This window comes from Osmerus mordax, chromosome 13 (genome assembly GCF_038355195.1).
Source record: "Osmerus mordax isolate fOsmMor3 chromosome 13, fOsmMor3.pri, whole genome shotgun sequence".
In the NCBI taxonomy this organism is placed as follows: domain Eukaryota; kingdom Metazoa; phylum Chordata; class Actinopteri; order Osmeriformes; family Osmeridae; genus Osmerus; species Osmerus mordax.
In genome coordinates this window covers 5,995,123-6,013,504 of record NC_090062.1, presented here as the reverse complement: position 1 = coordinate 6,013,504, position 18,382 = coordinate 5,995,123, and the positions used below count along the sequence as shown (strand labels likewise).

The 18,382-nt window shown below is 47.8% G+C and overlaps 1 protein-coding gene across 1 annotated transcript in view; it reads left to right on the top strand.

Moving 5' to 3' along the window:
- Nucleotides 1–18,382, top strand: part of si:ch211-186j3.6 (neural-cadherin) — a 139,774-nt gene that overhangs the window by 85,135 nt on the left and 36,257 nt on the right. The window contains 10 exon segments of the mRNA XM_067249417.1: nt 1,763–1,931; nt 2,694–2,864; nt 3,403–3,575; nt 4,075–4,242; nt 5,842–6,091; nt 7,999–8,126; nt 10,786–10,972; nt 12,566–12,709; nt 15,284–15,567; nt 16,715–18,350. Of these exon segments, the coding sequence (XP_067105518.1) occupies nt 1,763–1,931; nt 2,694–2,864; nt 3,403–3,575; nt 4,075–4,242; nt 5,842–6,091; nt 7,999–8,126; nt 10,786–10,972; nt 12,566–12,709; nt 15,284–15,567; nt 16,715–18,350 (3,310 nt within the window).

The following is an 18,382-nucleotide window of genomic DNA, read 5'->3' as shown; positions in this document are numbered from 1 at the left end:
GAGCCTCGTTTTTGGCCCCAGAGATATGCTGTGTTGATTATTCCTGGCTGCCAGTGGATCGCCATCTCCCTGGTGAGGGGAGCGCAGGTTTACACATACGCTCGCTTCACCTTTTTCGGAGTGAGATTGAGCCTCCGATCTTTCATGTGCTCGCACAGTCCACCCTGGGAGCCCCCCCCCTCTTCATGTTTGCGTTTTATGATCCCCCTCTTGCCGGCGTGCCACAGTCGCTGTGAGCTTAGGTCGGATTTCGTCTGTCACGCCAAAGCTGAGAGAGAGGGATTGAGTCTGAGGGCCTCAGCTGTGTCCTGGAGGCCCTCTGTAGACAGGGGCCAGGCACAGCACTGTGTGGCCGTTGCGACCCTCTTCTCTCTGGTCCCTTGCTCTTCCTCCCAGCATCCCTTCAGCTTCGCCTCTTTCTCCACTCCTCTGCCGAGAGGCGAGGAAAGGAGAGCAGGGCATGGGAGAAATGAGAAGAGAGGAGTGGAGAGGAGAGGAGAAGAGTGGTGAGGAGAGGAGAACAGAAAAGAGGAGAGGTAATGAGAGGTGAGGAGAGGAGAGAAGAAGAAAAAAGAATAGAGGTAAGAAGAGGAGAGCAGAGGAGAGGAGAAGATAGGAAGATGAGCCCCCTGTCATTACGTAATTAGCTGTCTGAAGTGAGCATCAAAGACCTGTGTTGCAGAATTGATCTGGGATTTCTCTGTCGTCAACTGTGTCTTTGACTGATGATTAGACGGAGATAAGATTGGAAGATGTGGAAGTTCTCACTCACACAAACACATACACACATACACACACACACCATGTACAGTATGAGGTGGGTTAGGGTGTGTGCCTCAAGTCAGCAGAACCGAGAGAACAAACTCCTTGTCAGGCTTAACATCTATCTCTGAGAATCTCCTCAAATCACATTAATTCAAGGCTGGTTAGATATAAAACACAGATGGATGTCAGCAGAGCAAAATAATGATGGAAAAAGCATACACATCTCTAACTGCTCCACGCCTTTCTTCCTCCTACAGTAATAGCTTGAAAAACATGGTATTCTTCTCATAGTACTTTTATTTCTCTCTATCTCTCTCTTTGTATCTCTTTATCTAACATCTTTTATCTCTATCCTCTTTGAGAAGCTTCTAGTGTCTGACCTTAATCTCTTGATTGTCTAACACCGAGGTTTGTTAGACATTCTGTTTTATCTTCAGAACCCAAACCTTACCTTGGCCATCGAGCCGAGGACAGACACTGGCAAAAGTTCAAACATGTTAGTTAGCAAAACATAGTACTTGACCAACTGCATAGAAATTATACTGGTAAATGATGGTAACTGATTAAATAGATGGATAGATGGATAAACGGATAAAAAGAGAGAAAGATAGACAGACAGACAGATGTGTGTACTGTATGTGAAGCTAGTCATATTTGACAAAAACAAAATTAATTGGTGGCAATTTACTTTTATGTCTCAGCATGGGGGGGATCCATACATAACAATGAAGTGCAGTATCCTGATTAAAAGTTCACACTTCCTGAGGTAATTAGCTAGCTGGGATTATCTACAAGATGTGCTGGGTAGAGTTCATGATCGATAGTAGGTTTCTATGAGTTATTGGGGAGTGCCTCATTGCTGTGTTTGCAAATGAAAGAACAATAGAAAACCTATTTTTATAACTGAGATTTTGGTGATAAAGAGTTTACATTTCAAAATAAAAGTCCTGAGATGATAACAAGTAGGTATAACATAACCAAATATGCCTTCCCCCAGTGCCAGCAGTACCGAGAAAGTACCTCTGTTCTGGAGAATCAGCTGGCAGGGACCGTGGTGCTCCAGGTGCAGGCGGTGGATGCTGACGAGGGCTCCAACGGCAGAGTTACCTACGGCTTCATGCACAAAGACAGCACTGTGCCTGCCTTCACCATCCATCCTGAGACAGGTAACCCAGTAACCTACTGGTATCTCAGAGGAGTTGCTATACAGCTGAGGCTTGGAGGAGATAAGCTCTCTCTGGTACAATCCCTTGATTGTCTTCCTGTCTTCGTGGCCTTTATCTTCTTCTTCTTCCTTCTCTCCCTCAATCTCTTTCTTCGACTTCCATTTCATCCTTTCATCTTCTTTCTCTTATACTTTCCTCGGTTAGGTTGATTTCCCCTTCATTCTACATTCTTCAAGTGTTTCAAGAATTCAAAAGTTCAATCTAATTCTCTTCAATAATAACAGCCTTTCAGCAAGCCGCCAACCACTCAAAGTGGAGAGTGGACCGCATTTAAAAAATGTTCAAGACCTTTTAGAAAATGAAAGGCTTTGTGAAATATAACTGTTCGTTGGTCATCAATCATTAACCTTTTGCAGGGTGGGGGGGATAGATGGGTAAAGAGACATGCTTGAAGTCATTCGTCATCCCCAAAGTTACTTTGAGTCAAAACAGACTGGCTGGATAATTCTATGCGTTCATCTTCCATGTCGGTGATCTTTCCTGGGCACCATCTAGGATCCTATGACTGTACCAACCAGTGAGGGATGTGCAGATCTCTGATATCAACATTCCACTATGTTGGGATACAGTCTACTGTAGTAACACTCACCAACTTTACTTCTCCATTTACAGGAAACTACCAGTCATTCCTCAGCAAGGCTAGCTTGCTTGATCCTTCTGATCGTAACGTTGCCCCATCTTGCCGTGTCCTTGCCCTTGTAGGGGTGATCTCCTCGGCCAGGAAATTTGACCGCGAGCACCAGCGAGAGTACGCTGTCACGGTAACAGCAACAGACCAGGCAGGTGACCCCCTGATCGGGATCTGCCAGCTGAACATCCTCATTCTGGACCAGAACGACAACAACCCAAAGTTTGAGAACCTCCGCTATGAATGTGAGCACTCTGGAACTCATAAATGTGTACTAGTCTGGAACCTTTCTGTTCATTTTACATTTCCAAGGGGTGTAATCAACAGGTGCAGACCAGAATGCTTCTGGACTCAATTGTACATTGTGGAGTAGATTTGACCACTCAGAGCAAAAAATTTTTATATATTTTTTTATGACTCAATGGCACTCCTCTGTACAGTCACCGTTTTAAACCCGCCCCGTATCAGATAAACGATTGTAATTGGCCAGGCACGTTTCATGTCAAGGGGAAATGTGTTTGAATGGGAGAGTGGCAAGAACCATCTGCCAGAGCAAATTAACCACAAGCAGATGGGTCTGGTTCCCAGGTTACTGGAACCTAGAATCTAGATCTGGGTTAATACGAAAGATGATGAACATATTGTACCGGTATGAACAGTCTGTAAGCTAGAACCTAGAACCAGGTCAAGTACTCAACATAGAACATACAGAAGCAGTTTGAGTTCTCAAGTTCCAGACTCTCTGTATCTGGCTCCCTAATACTGGTGTTTACCTGCTTCCAGACTTCCTGCGTGAAGACACTATGATAGGAACCAGCTTCCTGCGTGTGGCGGCTCATGATGACGACTTTGGCTCCAACGCCGCCATCACTTACTCCATGTCCCAGGAAGAACCTGAGTACCTCAGAGTCAACCCCCTGACAGGCTGGGTCTACGTCAACCAGCCCATCTCACAGGCTAGTCCCCAACACACACACACACACACACACACACACACACACACACACACACACACATGGCTCATATTTGTCTTGTGTGAAATGCAACCACTGTCTGGTCTGAAAAGTTACCTCCCTAGTGTTGGTGTATGTGTGTTTGGATGTATGCAAATGTATGTGCCTGCGCTTAGCGAATCCTAGAGGAGTGTGAGCCCTGATGTGGCGAGGAGGTGTTAGCCATCAATTATTAGTGATAGTCTGAGCCAAGGGAAGCTGTTGCTATGACGACAGTGGTCCCTCAGATGGTATGACAGTTTTGCCAGCATTGTGTCATCTCATCCGCCCATGTGTCATCAGTATGACTGCATGAATTAATGGCTGATAGCAGGGTACTCAACATTGTTTAATCTATGCCCTCAACACTCTCTTCTCCTCTCTCCTCTCTCCCCTCCTCCTCTCCACTGCCCTCCTCTCTTCTCTTCTCCTCTCCTTTCCTCCCCTGTCCTCTCCCCTACAGAGGACATACATTTCCAGGGAGATTGTGGCGACAGACGGGGGGAACAGGAGCAGCTCTGTGGAGCTGGCTGTCACCATCACTAACGTGAAGAACCAGCCTCCACAGTGGGAAAAGGACAGCTACGACATAGTCATCCCCGAAAACACTGTCAGAGACACACCTATTGTGGTGAGGACACCAAAAAACACACACACCCAAATGGACCGAAATGAGCACACCCACTACACACATATACAAACGCAGATACAAGAGCATACGCACAGAAATGCTTGCTCTCACACACACATACACACTTTCAGTACAAACACACACACGCACACACACAAACAGAACATTTGTGATTTCAGGGAGGCCCATTTTCAGCAGTTCCTGATTGCTCACGTGTCAGTCCTCCCCTCAAGATCATGACTACTCTTTAGCCAGGTCGTTGTCACTGTGAACTGGAAGCAGATTGGGTCAGACTCTGCAAGCTGGAGATATAGCATGTTTAATGTCTTCTGTGAGGGCTGGTGAGTTGATGGGGCATGGTTTAGTGAGGGCCAGGAGGGAAGGCCTGCTGAAAGTGCAGTAAGTAGCCATGCTTCAGCACAACAGCAGTGTTCTCCCCAAGCCTCTTAGCGCATGAAAGAGTCATGGAGTCTGCTTGTTTGATCTCACTTGAAACAGATTCATAGGCTGCTTTTAATATACTGTACTGACTTGTCCACGGACGCTAACACGGACGCACACACGCTGCTCGCCCACCATTCACACAAACATGCCGACACACACCACGTGCACACACACAACACTCACTCTCAGAAAAATTTCTATACAGTAGATAGTAGAACAATTACTGATCATATTACATACCACTTATACCTGTCAAACTGTTATTTACACTAATGACTTACCTGTAAGTAATTTACACAAACACACCCACACACACTCACAGAATCCATACTGCCTCTGCACCAAAATGTGCCTACAAGCAACACAACTTCAACACATATGCCAATCAGCTGTTCTGAATTATACATTATTTTAAGGAATGTTTTTAAACTTAATTGGTTGAGTTTCCTTTGGATCTCTCATGAGCTATTAATCCTATTAAAGATGCGGATGAAGAAAGAGAGAGAGAGAGAGAGAGAGAGAGAGAGAGAGAGAGAGAGAGAGAGAGAGAGAGAGAGAGAGAGAGAGAGAGGGAGAAACAGAAGGGGAGAGAGTGAAAGAGAAGGGGAGAGAGAGGGAGAAACAGAAGGGGAGAGAGTGAAAGAGAAGGGGAGAGAGAAGGAGAGAGAGACTGGAAGATAAAGTAAGAATAAGGAAGGGAAGGAGAAAGAGAAAGAGAGAGAAATACAGATAGAGAGATAGGGATAATTCTGAGAGAGTTTGTGTGTGAAGGAGTGATTTCCTTCTCTAATTCCTCTTGAAGATGAATGTTGATTGGATGGTAATGTGAGCTAGTAATGACTGCCAAAGCACTTATAGATTTGCCAAGGATTTTTTTTTTTTTGCTAGAATACCATTAAGCAGGCTGGGTAGGAACACTGATGTACTCCAGAGATGACATCAACATCCCCAAAGTACACTAACAATTTGTTGTATTTGGAGTATGTTGATTGCAGCACAGATTCATGGTGCCATACAGTACCTATAACAATATATTAAAGAGATAAAACGTGTGTAGCGCCTGTCACTTGGCAGATCACATTGTTGGTCGCCACCGTTAGCTGCTTCCCTTTGATCCGCCATTTTGTTTCTGCCCCCTTCTTTCCTTCTCTCCAGACCATCAAGGCAACGTCCCCGCTGGGCGACCCCAGAGTGACCTATAACCTGGAGGACGGCATGGTCCCGGAGACCAACATGCCCGTCCGCTTCTACCTGACCCCCAACCGTGAAGACGGCTCCGCCTCCATCCTGGTGGCAGAGCCGCTGGACTACGAGACCACCAGGACCTTCATGCTGCGGGTCCGAGCCCAGAACGTAGCGGCCGTCCCACTGGCTGCCTTCACCACCGTCTACATTAATGTCACAGGTAGCGTGTGGGTGCTAATATGCTAATATACTGTCATTTTGGATAATGTGTGCTAATGGTGCAGGTTAGTCATGTAATTGTGCCAATATGATTATATACTATCATAGTGTGTAATGTGTGCTAATGTCACAGGTAAGTCGTTTAAATGTGCTCAAATGCCAGATGGGTTTTGTACAATGTGTTCTAATGTCACATATAGCCTTCCACATATCATACACATTCTATGTATGTTAATATAATAAATACCACATCATTTTAAAGCTTCATGTATGCAAAAATGACATACACATTATCATAAAGTTTGTTATAATATACAGTATATATATATATAAAAATCTGGAGTTGTACTTATTATTCATGTTCATGTGTACTGGTATCACTGCTCTTGCACTTTTTGAGGTTCATGTTGTTTTATTGTAACTTGTTTAACTACATGCTCTTATGGTTCTTCCCATTGGCACTTACTTTCTTTTTACAATGCATGCTTCATGTTTTGGCTACCCGCAATGTTTTGGGGCTATCTCGTTGTTATGATCAGTGACCTATGCACTTTTGTAAAGCTCTCTCTTGGAAGTCGCTTTGGATAAAAGCGCCTGCTAAATGAATACATGTAAATGTAATGTGTCACAGCAGTACGTGCTGTAGTTTTAGTTTACTAGTCTAGTGTCAAACGCTTTAGGGTTCTGATGAAGAAAGTGGTTTGTCCGTCTCTTCATAAACGGAGTGACTAAGTTCAGTTGAGTTCTGGATTTTAATACGTATTTATAATACACAACACCAGGCTTAGGTCTCAATCATGTCTCTCTCAGCTCCGAAAGCCGGAGGACCATCTTTTATAGGGCACAAGAATGTAAACATAGATTGTGACAGTCAGGCAGTAATGACGTTTCAACAGTCTCAGAGAAAGAGATTCACTGCTCCAAACACATGACAACTCTCAGACTAGAGAGTTCATAGTTGGAGCTCTCCTTGTAGTCATGACAAGGAAAGTTTAGCCAGTACTTTCTCAGGACCCCGAACATCTATTAACCCTGACACATAGACACAATATACTCTTATTAATAGCAAGCTTACATGAGAACGTACTAACTAGTATCCAATGACTAGTTCTATTGATTAGTGAATGATGTAAGCACACAGGAAATCCCAATTTCTTCCACAGTTCACATTCTTGAATTTAGTTTTGTTTTCAGATAAGAGCTGAGCTCAACACATGTCAGTTAGCTATCATACTGGAAGAATTCAATGAAAGCCTTTAGGAATGAGGTGAGGTGTTCAGGTCCAATATAAACAGAGTTTGCAATAGGAATTTTGTTTTTCTGTCTCTGTTTCCAAGCTTGATCCCTGTTCACCAGTGCTGCTCCAATGGAGTGAAGCTCTGACCTTTTTATGCCAGTGAGACTCTCCCTACCTCCCTCTGTTCCTCCGTTCCTTCCTCCCTTCTCTGCTTCCTCCTTACTACACGCCCATCCCTCCCTCCCCCCTTTCCTTCCTAATCCCTCAAACACACACTCAGTCTTAAACCAGGGAGAAATAATTCATCAGACCAGACCCTTCTCCCTCCTCTCATCCTTCCACTACCACTCTAATTAAGAGATCTCTCCATCTCCTCCTGAGGATGAAGAGATGAGCAAAAGAGGAGTGTTGGGGGACCGCAATAGGTTTAAGTTCCATGTTTAATTGATTGATTAAGACCGTTCTAAGGGGGAAGAAAAAAGGATCGATTTGTAAAATGTTAGACCGGGAGTAAAGTCTGGAGGTTTTGAACCAGTTAATGCTTCGTCCTTAAATCAACTGTCCACATCTACTCTCGATCGCTCCTACTTTCCATCTGTCTCTCCCTGTTTCTCCCTCTATTTCCTAATCTCTCTCTCTCATTCCTCTGTCTATCTCTATCTCTCACACAGATGTAAACGACAATGTTCCTTTCTTCACCTCTTCCATCTATGAGGCCTCTGTGACTGAAGGGGCAGAGTCCGGAACCTTTGTCCTCCAGGTGTCAGCCAATGATCTAGACCTGGGTTTGAATGGCAAGGTGAGCAGTCAATAACATTAAACTCTGCGCATAACTATTCCCTTTTGTGGCATTTACCAACAGCATGCAATGTTGAAAATGCAGTATAGCAGTATTTTAGATATAAAAAGCAGAACAATAAAGGCAAAGTCAGTTTACAGTTCTGCTGTGAAATGCCAAATGTAACTGTTCATGCAGAGTTTACAGAGTCAGGACGACTCTTTCCTGTTGGCTGTGGAGTATTGTGTGGTTGAAAGAAAAAGAGAGAGAAACTTTTTACAGTGTCCAGTACCGCTGGGTGGGTTTCCTAATGTAGCACTCTACTGGCTTGGACATAAAATCTATACTCCACTCCAGTTCCAGGGATGCCTCACACAGTACATAAAACCTGCAATACAGCACTTCAAATATACACTTGCCCACTGGGATACAAACATCCGCACACTCGCACAAACACACACATGTGCACATGCATGTGCACACAAATCCCTTTTCCCTTTGTCAATTTATTTTTCTCTCACACGCACACATACAGACGCTCGCATCACACGCTTTCACTCCCCCCCACACACACACACACACACACATATACACGGACAAAAAACATAACTAGGGCTAGTTTATCTAATTAAATTCACTCTTCAAAGAAGCCTGGCTGGGTGTGTAAACCCTGTGTACGGCGAGTCTGCAGAGTGTCCTTGGCTGCCTAATTGCTTGTTCTCTTCTGGGCATGTCACAGTAAATCATTGATACCATGCAGTTTCACGTTTAGATAATGAGCATCATTTGTGGGCGGGAGTGAGAACACATTAAAACAAAGACTCAACACAGAGTTGTTTTACATACCTTAACCCTGATAAGCTTTCTTAGTGGGGTGTTACAGAGAAGAGGGTAAAAGACTAAAAGCAGAGTTGGTCCCTTCTAAACTCACAAGGTTGGTCCTTAGTGTGAAGAAGAAGAAAAAAAAAAGTGGTCGTAATTTTTTTTTACAAAACAGTGTAAATCAATTGAATACCCTAGTAAGACTAATTGGAAAACAAATATTCAGCCAGTAAACTTAACCAACCACAGTTGTGATGCGTTTCTTGTCGGTAAGTGGGAAAGTGAAGGGGGGGAATTAGGACCACCCAGGTGACACTGTCTAACTGTGTGTTTGTGTGTGTGTTTGGGGTGGGGGGGGGGGGGGGGGGGAGTCCCATGTTTTGGGAAGTTAGCTCCGCAAACTGAACTAGAGGTGAATATAACTTTAAATGACGTAAATGTTTCAGATCCTGCAGGAAACATTTAAACCCTATTGGGTCTCTTCAGTCTGCTGCGTAGTTCAGGAAGGTTCTGCTGAACTGTTTTCAAAGACTATTATGTTGAAGGCCATTTGTAACTCATAACTGATTCCCTGCATTATTCATTCTTTTTCATTATGAAAACTGAAGTAAATTCTTCTCTTGTGAAAGGACTGGTGTGGGTGTCCATTTGGTTATCTTATTTCATGGATCCAGTTCTTTTGTTGGGAAGGCCATGTCAATTATGATGCAATTATGCGGCCGTTCATGGGTCTCACGGCCATCTAATGTCTAACGCACCAGGCATTTGATATATTTTTCCTGCCACCTCAACTGCGTTCTGCGTTGATTCTGCAATGTTTCCCACAATGTAAGCAACGCATTCTATGGTGTGTTTGCAGGAAGAGTGACAACGTTCTTTCTTCAAAATGGACTCTTCATCCGTGATCTCTTACACAATGTCATTTCTTTCCAAAAGCATTGAAGATGGACCATCAATCAGTCGATCAAGCGTCAACATCAACTAATGTTTTGCAATATAGAAATGTATGCAAGTGTGTAAAGTACATGCCTGAGGTACTAGATGTCCCTGCCTTTATCCCGCCAAAGTCTGTCTGAAGTCATTGAACCTAGCTTTGCACATTTCAGGTGTTGAGACAGTCCCGTTAAATCATAGCACATTGTTCCTGACATAGCAGGCCATGGGGGATGTTAAACATCTAGAGATATTTTGAGGGGCATTTTCTGCTTCAGTTATTTCGGGAGTGACAGTTAGTCAGAGACAGGAAAGGCAGGGGAAGAGAGAAGGGATGATGTGCAGAAAATGGCCCGGGTCGGAATCAAACCCTTAGTCTATGAGGTAACACTGCTCTACCTGGTGACGCCCAGCTGTGGGGGATGTAGAGCTTCTCTATAAATCATACTTTTTGGAATCATTACATCAGTGAGCTTTCATCTCATCTTCTGAATTTAGATTGTCTTAATCCCTCCATCATAACACACTTCATTTCCACACCTCTGTTTGGAACCGTCGGGCACTGGGTACATTGCATGAGCACAATACCAAATTCTTCAAATGCTCCGAGCATTAGACTGGCCCACAGAGTGTTAGACAATACCTCAGTGCAGTGTGTGCTTCCAAAATCTCAGCTTCAGGGTGTCAGATTCAGGAGTATTAAGTCTGAGATTTGATTCTTTATGCAACTGGGAGACGTTGGCCATTTCAGGTTGAGAAATGTTAAGATATTGAGATACGCAAATCCTCTTTGAGTCTGTCTGTTCCTTCAACCCTGATTGACTCTGAGTTGGAATGAATCCGAGTCTTATTCTAATCCTCCATCTCATTCTCAGTTTGATTCCATTCGGATTTGAATGTTCTGGTTCGGACTTTGTTCCCTCAGATCTCCTACTCCCTGCTGAGTGACAGGAGTGGGGACCACCAGTACTTCCGGATCGACCCGGAGGTGGGCTCCATCCATACAGAGGCCGTGTTCGACCGCGAGACCAAGGGTTCCTACCTGCTGGAGGTCCAGTCAGTGGATGGCTGGGAGTCGGCCAGGCCGGGGAAACACGGGCTGCCTAACTCAGGTGAGCAGCAGGCTTCTAGAACGCTCCAGGGTTCTGACGCTGGGTATCCTCCACATGCACCGTGAACGATGTGACTGGTTTAAACGCACCGCTCTGGATTGCATTTCAGCCAGAGAAGCTAGTCCCCTCCACTGAGGCAGCGAGGATGATCGCTTCAGATCTCTTTATCTATCCCCAGGACCCCTAGCACCATGTTTTCTGCCTGATTAAAGCACAAACAGACCTCAGAAAGAAGGAGAGAGGGATGGATACAGTATACATGGGGAAAGAAACAGCAAGGGAGGAAGATAGAAAGAGAGAGAGACACACAGAGAAGCAAGGGGAGAGAGAAAAAATGACACTATGGGAGGCAAAGATGTATTTTTCATACATATTAGCATGGATTATTAAAAGTTCTTTTCACTTGGCTGGCTTCATTATGACATTTTGACAGCGTAAACACCACTCCAATATTAACAAGGCCGTGGTTTGAGGGGAGTGTGATCACTCCTTTTGGGGGGCTATAAATGTTGGATGAGTTAGGAGAAGTGAAGTGAGGAGAGCAGGGGTGAGTAGAAGAGAGCAGCGATGGGATGGGATGGGAAATGGATGGGAGGAGCTTCAGATGGGAAACATTGGAACCAAACGAGCCAGACGGACGGAAGCACACACAGACAAACAGACAAACACACAGGCAGACGTGGTGTTAAATAGTAAACATTGACTTGAAACAATCCCAGAGTCGAGAGAGAAAGAGGAAGTTGTCATGTGAGCCACAGGCGTGCTCTGTTCTACATGCAGGCACCAGGCACCAGGTGACATGAGTGATGAAGTGACAAGTACTTTATCTCTTCATCATCACATCCCACCATTTTCCTCTCTTTCTCTCTCTCTCCTTGTCTCTCTCTCACGCTCTCTCTTTTTCTCTCTCGCCGTGTGTCTGTCTCCCCTTCTCCATCAGACTCCTAACAAGCATAGACCTTGAGCTGCAGGCTTGTTTTTCGCTGCTGGGGTGTATTAGCTTGCGATCTTTCTTCTGAACCGTAAAATATCTCTGCAACAGGCTTAAATAATTTATCTCATCTCCAAGAGTGTATTGCAAATGATGTTCCTTTTGATACTGATATCAAAGGGAGTATAGAATATTGGGATGGGCCCCCACGACCTCTCTCCCCTCTCCTAACCTGACTCTTCCCTCCCTCCTTTCCCCCTTTTTCAACCCCCCTTCCTCCTCATCCTCCTCCTCCACACACACACCTTACACCTCCACACACACACACACCTTACACCTCCTCCTCCACACACACACACACACACACACACGCTCAGGCTCTCTTCTCACGTTTGACTCTTAAAAAGAGAAAAAAAACAAGTCTGTGAATTGACACATACACAGTCAAAAGACAATACAGAGAAATGGAAAGATGAGAGACCTTCTAGAGAATGATACAGAGATGGCATAGAGAGAGAGAAATAGTTTTGCATGTTTGTGTGTGTGTGTGTGTTTGAAGAGAGACTCTCTCTCTCACACACACACACACACCTACATAAATTCAGGTTGACAGAATAGGAACAACTAGGCGTTTTTAATGTGTGTGTGAATTCTCCCCTCAGACACGGCGTACGTGCGTGTTTTCATCAGCGACGTGAACGATAACAAGCCGCGCTTCGCCCAGACGGCCTATGAAGTCGACGTGGAGGAGGACGCAGACGTGGGCCTCGCCGTCCTCACTGTCAGCGCTAACGACGAAGATGAAGGTGGGTGACAAGGATGAAGGGACGAGGTGGAGAGGGGGAGGAGAGGAAGGAAGGGGGGGAGGGGAGGGCGGGGGTGGGGGTGGCGGCGAGGGGGTACCTGAGGGGGAGAGTTGAGGGTGAGGACAGGATGAAGGCACGAGAAGGACAGGGAGAGAGGGAGGAGGAAGAAGGGGGCTGTGGGAGAGGGAGGATGGGGGAGGGAGCGAGGGCAGGGTGTTCTGAGGAGAGGAAGATGAGGATGAAGAGGGGGAAAAGGGAGAAGGAGCAAAGAATGAAAGGGCAGGATTAGGAGAGGTGGGGTAGAGGAGAGGGAGGGGGGAAGGGAGGGCGGAAATGTCACTCTTCCAAAACAGCTTCTGAAGTGAGAGTGATAGAAGATCTGTGATCATCTCAGATTGTCAACCAGGAAACAGATATATTGAGGTTTACGTCACAGCTGACAGAGTCTGGGTCTATGGAGGGTATAGTCATACATGTATAGTAAATCCCTGCTGCAAAGTTGAAAGTAGGCATAACACGTTAGTAAAGCTATGCCATAGCATGCACACACACACTCACTCACACACACACACACACACACACACATCAAACCTCCCAACGGATGCTTTAACTAACACTGGCACCAGGAAATACTCTCTCTTTGGCTTTCTCTCGCTGTCTCTCTCTCTCTCTGTCTCTTTCTTTCTCTATCTCTTTCTCTAGCGCTTATCCTTGTTCCCATCCATCCAGCTGCACTAACTCACTGGCGTTTATTCACACGACTCCCCCTCGTTCACACAGCGCTAGCTCACACTCTGCTTGCACATAAATCCCTGTAGAGAAATATCCAATGCTTCCATGGCCTAGCAGACCTGCACGAGGGGAGTAAGGAGGAGGAGGAGGGGGAAAGAAAGGAGAAATGGAGGCGCTAGGGAGGGTGGTGAAGGAGGAGGAGGGACGATGACAATGGTAAAAGAGAAGGGTAGGAGGTGCGATGAGACAGGGAGTGTGGTGATGGAGGAGGGCAGGAGTGAGGAAGGGTGGTCAAGAAGGAGAGGAGCAGGGGAAGCTGGGAGGAGGAAGGGAGTGTGGAGGAGGAGGAGAGGAGCAGGGGAAGCTGGGAGGAGGGAGGGAGTGTGGAGGAGGAGGAGAGGAGCAGGGGAAGCTGGGAGGAGGGAGGGAGTGTGGAGAAGGAGGAGAGGAGCAGGGGAAGCTGGGAGGAGGGAGGGAGTGTGGAGAAGGAGGAGAGGAGCAGGGGAAGCTGGGAGGAGGGAGGGAGTGTGGAGAAGGAGGAGAGGAGCAGGGGAAGCTGGGAGGAGGGAGGGAGTGTGGAGAAAGTGGAGGCGTTCCTCCATATAGACAGACATTTATCATGTCGGAGCCAAAGTGGACCTCCTCAGCACCTCACACCTCGCACTGATGAATGGACTTATGTGCCTGGCGAGTATATACCACCTACACACCTACACACAGCTCAACACACACAGAGCAAAACACACGCACACATGCTCTCACACACAGCTAAATGCACACGCACAAATCTACAGTACACACAGTTAAAAAACACAGACAAAGACCGCAGAAGAGTGTAGTATTGAGAGAGTAAGAGAGAAAGAGAAAGGGAGTGAACAAGAAAGAGAGTGAAAGAGAGACAGTGCAGGGGTGGGGGGTCATTAAGAGAAAAAGAAAATCCCTCAAGTAAAACAGAGAGAGGATTTGCCTCTTTTGGGCCTCAGTGGATGATATCAGATCCTCTCTGCTCTCTCTTCTGTCAGCAGAATAAGTCCACTGCCCAGGGAACATGGCCAAGGGGAGGATAGGGGCTGGGCTTGGTTTTAAAAATGCCTACAAGTTGGAAAAAAACATTTGTTTAATTTTTGTATTTGTTGTTGTTGTATGTTCATTCATTTTGGTTATTTACTCTGCTCCGCACGAGTTAGCAAAGCTATCCACTGGGAGTACATCTCAGCAGTTTTCGAAAAAAAAAAAAGGAAGGAAACACGGGGTTTAGAGTGTGTGTGTGGTTGAGGTGGGGGTTTGTGGGGTGGGATGGTGGGTTTAGAGTGTGTGTGCGTGTGTGGCAGGGGGGGGTTATTATGGGATAGTGGGTTTAGAGTGTGTGTGTGGGGGGGGGTCTCTTTCACCACTCTCACGTTGCATCTACGTAGCCAATGCTCTAAAACTGGCGGAATAGTGTATTATTTCCTGCAATCCTCTTTCATGTTGCTAATAAGCTTTGAATCTTTTATGTCCTCTGAGATTGCTCTTTTACCTCATTCTCTGCTTTTCCTTTCCTTTTCCGTGTCTCTAATGTAATTTCAGTCTGATTGAGATTCCAAGTTATTCTCTCTCCGTAATTGGATTGAGAGTAAAACTGTTGATCAACCACCATAAGTGATTAGAAGAGGGTTCGGGGGGGGAGAAAATAGAAAGAGAAAAAAGAAACCTTTACCTGAGCTGAGATCTGAGTCTACGGAACTGCTAATGAACACTGGGAGCTGACTTGACCTGAGCCCCAGCAGATGATGATCTAACCCCAAACTAGCAGAGTAGTCTGACCCCGATCCTACTGTGTGTCACTCCTCTTCCCTCCAGGGGCCAATGCCAAGCTGCGCTACCAGATCACGTCAGGGAACACGGGCGGGGTGTTTGACGTGGAGCCGGAGGTGGGCACCATCTTCATCTCCCAGCCGCTGGACTACGAGGTCACCAAGCACTACAAGCTGCACCTGCTGGCCTCCGACGGCAAGTGGGAGGACTACGCCGTGGTGACGGTCAACGTGGTCAACAAGAACGACGAGGCGCCCGTGTTCACCGTCAACGAGTACTACGGCTCCGTCACCGAGGAGCTGGACGGCTCGCCCGTGTTTGTTCTGCAGGTAGGAGGAGCAACAGCAGGGTTGCCGGTTCGGTTCACACCATCCACACAATCCTGTGTGTGTGTGTGTGTGTGTGTGTGTGTGTGGGGGGAACGGGGTAGGAGTGAGGAGAGTGTCTGTTTGTTTAGGGATTGAGAAATTTGTCTCGCAACGTTGCGGGTTGGGATCCCTTGAGCGTCTGAACACATCTTTAATCATCGCATCAGTGCACGTTCATTAGTGGATGTGATGAGTTGTATCGGGAAATTGGCTTGACAAGCCTGAGCCAGGTTTCCTAAAGACATACTGTTGTTGTCTTCTAAAGCATGTTGTCATTTTTTTCTTTGTTGACATTCAGCCCTGAGGTGTGTGTTTGTTTCTGTCAGTAACTATCTCTCTGTCACACGTAGAGTCATACCAGTTCCCTGTGTGCTTCACCAAAATACACACGCACACGGACACACACGCTTTCGGACACAAACCTTAATGCACCTCGGCCCCCTCGGGTTCTTTCTGGCTCACACTTCTCTGTTTATATTTATATTCGGCTGACATAAGGTTGCACTTTGTTCACGCTCTCCGACATGAAGTCCAGGCTGGTTTGAGCCGGGGCCTGTGGCTGGCTCCCCTGCTTCCTCGTATGCTCATTTCTACCAGCCTTCGCGCTGCAATTATTATGGTCATTTCTGGCCTGCCTCAGGTTAGATCGGAGAAATGAAAAAGAGAGGGAGAGGGAGAGAGCGACAGTAACAGAGAGGCCGAGGGAGAGATACCGGGAGACCAGAGAGGCAGACAGAGAGATTTAGACAGAGAGGCACCAGTGAGACAGACAGAGAGAGCAAGATAGACCGCGAGAATGAGATATACTGGAAGGGAACGAGAGCGGGCTGGAGAGTAGAAGACCTCCTCCAGCAGAGCAGATTAGGTTTGTGGTCTTCCAACCAAAGCATCGCTCCAAGTCAACTGCACTTTAATAATTAAACAGTGCTGAACTCTATTAAATAAAGTTAGCTCTTTCTGCTGGAGTCCTTACCCTGCCATACCCTACCTCTCGTCTCCTTTCCTCTCCTCTCTAGTCTTACCTTCTTTCCTCTCCTCTCTTCTTTTCTCTTACCTTCTCTCCTCTCCCCTCCCCTCCTCTTCTCTGACCCTTCCTTCTGGGTCCTAGGTCACAGCCTCTGATCCCGATAAGGATGCAGACCAGGAGGCTCTGCGTTATTCTCTCCACGGCCAGGGCGCTGACAGCCAGTTTGTTATAGATGAGGTCACAGGGAAGATCTACGCCCAGAGAACCCTGGACCGTGAAGAGCGTGCCGTGTGGCGCTTCGTGGTCCTCGCCACGGACGAGGGAGGGGAGGGGCTCACGGGCTTCACTGACGTCATCATCAACGTGTGGGACATCAACGACAACCCGCCCATTTTCACGTGTGCGCCCGACTGCCACGGCGACGTGCCCGAGAACTCAGGCCCGGGGACGTCCGTGATGGAGATGACCGCCACCGACCTGGACGATCCTGCTGTCGGCCAGAACGCCGTGCTCTCCTACAGGATTCTGGGTAACGCGGGCGCGGACGGGGTGGTCCGGATTGGGGGCGTGGCCTCCGAAATGTTTTCCGTCAACCCCGGCACGGGCACGATCACCGTGGCGATGAGCGGACTGGACCGCGAGCAAGTGGAGTCCTACTTCCTGGTGGTGGAAGCGAAGGACGGCGGGGGGATGGCGGGCACGGCCACGGCCACGGTGCACGTGGGCGACGCGAACGACCACGCCCCCCGCTTCACGGTGCCGCGGCCCTGCCTGGCCAGGGTGTCGGAGAGCGCCGAGCCCAACGCCGTGGTGCTGGAGCTGACGGCCGAGGACGGCGACACGGGCCAGAACGCCCAGCTGACCTTCAGCGTGGTCGCGGGAGACCCCGAACAGAAGTTCTACCTGCTGAGCCAGCGGCAGGAGCAGAGAGGCTCCCTGAGGCTGAAGAAGCGTCTGGACTACGAGCGCCCCAGCGAGAAAAGCTTCAACCTGACTCTGAAGGTGGAGGACCTGGACTTCTTCAGCTTGCTCACCTGCCTGGTGGAGGTGGAGGACTACAACGACCACGCTCCCGTCTTCATACCGCACTTCCTGCAGCTGATGCCCCTCCCCGAGGACGTCGCCGTGGGAACCAGCGTGGCGCAGCTGGCCGCCAGCGACTCCGACTCGGGCGTCAACCGTGACATCACCTACAGCCTGTCACGTGACTCCGACCCCCAGGGTCTGTTCGCCATCAACCAGGCAGGGTGGATCACCGTGGCACAACCCTTGGACCGGGAGAGCGTGGCGCAGCATCACCTGGTCGTCCTGGCTACGGACCGGGGGAGACCCCCGTTGACGGGAAGCGCCACGGTGCAGCTGTCCCTGACAGACGTTAACGACAACGGGCCTGAGTTCGAGGCGGCGTACAGCCCAGTGGTGTGGGAGAATGTGGCGGGGCCTCAGGTGGTCAGGCTGAACCACACCTCCACCCTGATCCGGGCCCTGGACCGTGACTCGGAGCAGAACGGAGCTCCCTTCTCCTTTAGCCTGGCGCCAGAGTACCGCCACAGCGGGGACTTCTACCTGCAGGATAACAGCAACGGAACGGCCACCGTCACCGCCCTGAGGGCCTTCGACCGGGAGAAGCAGAAGGAGTTCCTCCTGCCCGTCGTTATGAGCGACAGCGGAACCCCGCCACGCACCGTCACCAACACGCTGACCGTAACCATAGGCGACCTGAACGACCACGCCCACCAGCCAGGAGAGAAAGAGATCTTCATCAACAGCCACAGAGGTCAGAATGTTGACAGACATGTCAAAACAATT